Source organism: Terrapene carolina, unplaced genomic scaffold (genome assembly GCF_002925995.2).
Source record: "Terrapene carolina triunguis isolate 2854851 unplaced genomic scaffold, T_m_triunguis-2.0 Scaffold517, whole genome shotgun sequence".
NCBI classification, from domain to species: Eukaryota; Metazoa; Chordata; order Testudines; family Emydidae; genus Terrapene; species Terrapene triunguis.
This window is the reverse complement of record NW_020664868.1, coordinates 851,369-856,096: the sequence shown is the minus strand read 5'-3', so window position 1 is coordinate 856,096 and position 4,728 is coordinate 851,369. Positions and strand designations below refer to the sequence as shown.

The 4,728-nt window shown below is 66.2% G+C and overlaps 1 protein-coding gene across 1 annotated transcript in view; it reads left to right on the top strand.

Moving 5' to 3' along the window:
• The window catches only part of EHD2 (EH domain containing 2), a 20,327-nt gene that overhangs the window by 5,582 nt on the left and 10,017 nt on the right, over positions 1–4,728 (top strand). The window contains exon 2 of the mRNA XM_026658815.1: positions 714–811. Within this exon, the coding sequence (XP_026514600.1) occupies positions 714–811 (98 nt within the window). The remainder of the gene's footprint in view (positions 1–713; positions 812–4,728) is intronic.

The following is a 4,728-nucleotide window of genomic DNA, read 5'->3' as shown; positions in this document are numbered from 1 at the left end:
CGGCCATGCTCTGATCCACCCCATGGGCCCTGGGGGGCAGAGAATAGTCCCAGCACAGTGCGCTCCGGCCACGCCCTGATCCACCCCTATGGGCCCTGGGGGACAGAGAATAGCCCCGGTGCAATGCGCTCCGGCCATGCCCTGATCCACCCCCCATGGGCCCTGGGGGGCAGAGAATAGCCCCGGCGCAGCACGCTCCTTCCGCAAGGAGAAGGGGGCTCGCAGCAGGGTGGATGAGCTCTCAATGTTTTCCACCTGCTTTCTCAGCACTGGAGATCAAAGCACCCGGGATAAACCTGCCAGGAGTCAAACACAGTAGCCCCTCGAGTCTCCGATTGTGCCAGGTGCTGCCCAGACCCCGGCCGAGAGCAGGGCCCCCCGTGGGGCCCGGTGCTGCCCAGACAGAGTGAGATAGTCCCTGCCTGGCAGAGCTCCCACTCGAACTAGGGACGGGAGACGGGCACCAGTGGGGAAGAGACTTGCCCCAGGTCACACATCAGTTCAGTGACAGAGCCATGCACTGAACCCAGGAGTCCTGGTTCCCAGCCCCTCCCCCCCCTCTAACCACCAGACCCCACTCCCCTCCCCTCGCTGTGCCAGGGTAGGACCCAGGAGTCCTGGCTCCTCGTGCGGAGCCCGAGCTGCTAGGCCGAGCTGCCCCTCTCCTGTCTCACATGCTGCCATTGCTCATCGCTGCCTCCCTCTCCTGCCAGGTTCATGTGCGCCCAGCTGCCCAACCAAGTCCTGGAAAGCATCAGCCTCATCGACACCCCGGGGATCCTGTCGGGAGCCAAGCAGCGTGTGTGCCGGGGTAAGGCCTTGGGGGGGAAACTGCACTGGCTCAGTGCTGTGTGGCTGGAGCAAGGGGCGGGGGCTTCATCTGGCCACATCTGTAACCCCGACTCCCCCCGTGTGGGGCTTTGTTCAGGGCATGTTGATCGCCAGGGTGGGTTGAAGGGCTGTGGAGCCCAGCAGGTCAAGTCACGACTCCTGGGTTCTCTCCCCAGCTCTGGGAGGGGAGTGGGGTCTAGTGGTTAGAGCAGGGGGGGCTGGGAGCCAGGACTCCTGGGTTCTGTCCGCAGCTCGGGGAGGGGAGTGGGGTCTAGTAGTTAGAGCGGGGGGCTGGGAGCCAGGACTGCTGGGTTCTGTCCCCAGCTCGGGGAGGGAAGTGGGGTCTAGTGGGGTAGTGAGTGGGGGGCTGGGAGCCAGGACTCCTGGGTTCTGTCCCCAGCTCGGGGAGGGGAGTGGGGTCTAGTGGGGTAGCGGGTGGGGGGCTGGGAGCCGTGGTGTATCCCTTTGGACGGGTGTGTCTCCGTGCACCCCCGGCACCAGACCCCCTCCTTGCAGAAAGCCCGGTCGAGCTCACACTTGGCTGTGAGGCCTGTTGCTACAGGGGCTGGGCCTGGGCATGGGCCAGGGGCATTTTTTTACCGTGAGTCATCGTCGCAGGATGAACCGACCCGTTGTTGTAGTAATTTGCTTGAACAAACTGTTTGTGCATGTCAGTGTGTGCGGCCCCTCGTGGCAGCGCGTGTGCCCTGTGTCTGGGCGCAGGCTCGGGGGGGGCACTCGCAGTGTGTGTGTGGGGCGTGTGTGCGTGTGCCCGCAGGGAGGGCGTGTGTGTGTGTGCCCATGCCCATGTGGCCAGGCGTGTGTGCATGTGCCCGTGGGGCGTGTGTGCGTGTGCCCGCGGGGTGGGGCGTGTGTGCAAGTAGTTACCTTGCGGGTGCCTTGCACCAGGACCGAGCGGGACCCCCGCTGCCCACTAGGGGGTGGCTCGGGGGGGGGTGGGTTCTGCCCCAGACGCTGGGTGTGACTGGGCCGGTGGCTCCCGGGTCGATGGAGCCCAGCTCCCCCCCAGGTAGGGTGATGACGGGGCGGGAGGCAAGAAGCCGCCCAAGGGCAGGGGCAGAGGCCAAGCCCCAGTGGGACAAATGTGGGTATTGCCGCACTGGCTTTGGAGGGGGGCTGGGGCCAGGATTCCTGGGTTCCCAAAGGGCGTTGAGGGGGCACGGAGCCATCAGACAAATAAATCTCAGGCTTCATCTCTGCTCTGCCCTTGGCCCTGCCATGCGGCCGGCCGGGCGTGGTCCTGGCGTGGGGCTGCAGCCGAGCCCCTCGGTTCCCTGCCCCCCGGCTCCAGCCGGCCGGGAAATATTGACTCAGTCCCGGAGCCCGACTCCGCTGGAAACAAAGCAGCCGGGCTCATTCCAAACAGGAAGCGGCTGGGGGGGGGGGGGGGGGGGCGTTATCCCAGGGCTGCCCATGCTGCTGGGCGAGCGCCATAGACAGATGGCAAAGGAGGGAATGGAGCAGGGGCTTTGAGTTACGTGGATACCTGCTCCCCCAGCTCTGCCGGGGCCCCTCACTCCCGACCCGCAGCCCCGGCCAGCCCAGCCCTGCCCCCCGCAGCCCTGTCGGTGCCCCTCACTCCTGACTCGCAGCCCCTGCTAGCCCGACCCTGGGCTCCCCCCCAGCTCTGCTGGTGCCCCTCACTCCTGACCCGCAGCCCCGGCCAGCCCAGCCCTGCCCCCCCCAGCCCTGTCGGTGCCCCTCACTCCTGACCCGCAGCCCCTGCTAGCCCGACCCTGGGCTCCCCTCACAGCTCTGCCGGTGCCCCTCACTCCCAACCCGCAGGCCCTGGGCTCCCCCAGTCCTGGGCTCCCCCCAGCTCTGCCGGTGCCCCTCACTCCCGACCCGCAGCCCCCTGCTCCCCCAGCCCTGGGCTCCTTAAGGTCTGCCGGGGACCCTCAATCCCAGCTTGCAGCCCCCTGCTGTCCAGCTCTGGACGTCTCTTTCTGCCCCAGCCAGACCCAGAGCGAGCGCCAGCAGAGGGGAGTGGGGAAACGCAGGGGACATTTTCTTTCTCTTGTTCCTGTACCCCTCACTCCGCCCTCCTGGTTATAAAATCATTCCTGGAAGGAAACGTTCAGCCAGCGCGGGAACGAATCCGTTACAAAGGGGGGCACTGAGTGGGAATGAAATGTTCCAGGGCCAGAATCCGGTGCAATAAGTAGCCTCCAGGCACGCAGCTCATTAGTCAGCCTCATCAGTGGAGCGAGAGGGATCCTGCAGGGTACTGCCTTTGGGGAGCTGGGGGGTGATGCTGTGTGGGGAGGGATTGGTGCGCAGATCAGCCGGGGCTGAGCTGCAGCCACCTCTGGGGTGGAACGCGAGGGCTGTTTATACAGGGACCCCTCGCCTAGTGCTGAGGTGCAGCCACCTCTGGGGTGGGGCGCGGGGGCCCGTTTATGATTCAGCAATGCCAGCCAGCCATTCGGGGCAGGAAGTGAGGGCGAATCCTGTATCCAAACGAAGCTGGGTGTGCAAACTGAAGGAGGCCGATGACCTCACTCTGCCATGGGATCTGGCCGGGCCCCGGAGCGTAACCTCCCAGCCGGGGCTGGATCCCCGTCAGCTGAGCAGGGGCTGGCTGTTCCCGTGCTGGGATGCCTGCCAGCGAGCATGAGGCCCAGAGGAGCCAACAAAGGGACGTCCAGGCCTCTGGCCCTGCGGGGCAGGGAGCAGCCACGGGGGGAAGGTCCTGGGAAAACCAACGCTGGATAACCTGCCTCCACACGGCCACCCGCACCGGGTGTGCGGGCCATTCGTTCCCAGGGAAACTGGGGGGCAGTGGCTCCTCGAGGGCAGCCGGGGACAGAACCCAGGAGTCCTGGCTCCCAGCCCTCCCTGCTCCAACCACTAGACCCCACTCCCCTCCCAGAGCTGGGGCTAGAACCCAGCAGTCCTGGCTCCCAGCCCCCCTGCTCTAACCACTAGACCCCGCTCCCCTCCCAGAGCCGGGGACAGAACCCAGGAGTCCTGGTTTTGGACCATAAGACCATGCTTTGATTATTATTCTAAACCCTAGTGCAATGCTGATGTTTAGCAGCTGCTGCATTCCACCCCCGAGGTGGCTGCATTTCAGTCCTGGCTGAGGGACTCTCTGTATAAACAGGCCCCCGCCCCGCATCCCAGAGGTGGCTGCATCTCAGTGGCAGGGAGCAGGCATCCTTAACAAGCACCGTGAGGCTCCTGGCAGCCTGATTTCAGGGGCACTGAGCACCAGCCCTCCCCGTGACCCCTGGCCCCTGCAGGAATGTGCCGTTAATAAGCTAGGGGGGTCCCCGGCCTGGCTGTACCCTGGCTGGAGGAATGTAGAGGGGGGGGGGGGGCGTGCTTTTCCACTGACGTGTCCGAATTCCTGGTTGGGATTCCTCCCCTCTGAATTAATCGCTGGCAAGCGGCTAGGGGCTCCCGGGGCCCGTGTGGGGCAGGCGCTGCATTCCAGGAGGGGTTCACCCAGCTGCCAGGGGGCTCCCTTGCCCAGCGGCCCACCTGGCACCCTTTGGAGCCGGAGGGAGCTCCGTGCGGGCGGCGCCCTGAGCTATGCAGGGAATCCAGCCCGACCCTGGCGCGTGGCGGCTCGGTAAACACCCTGCTGAGTTCAGGGCGCCCTCGGCTGCTCCCAGCTCTCCCGTGGTCAGCCCATTCCTGGGTGCAAACAACCCGCTGGGACAGGCCCAGCTGTGCGTCCCAAACAAAACCCATCTCCCCCTAGCATGCAGGCTGCAGTGTTATTGTAGGGGTGCTGGGAGGCGGCGCGGGCCGGGTCGTGGCTGTCGGGGCGCGGGCTGGGTCGTGGCCGTCGGGGCGCTGGGAGGCGGCGCGGGCCGGTCCGTGGCCGTCGGGGCGCTGGGAGGCGGCGCGGGCCGGTCCATGGCCGTC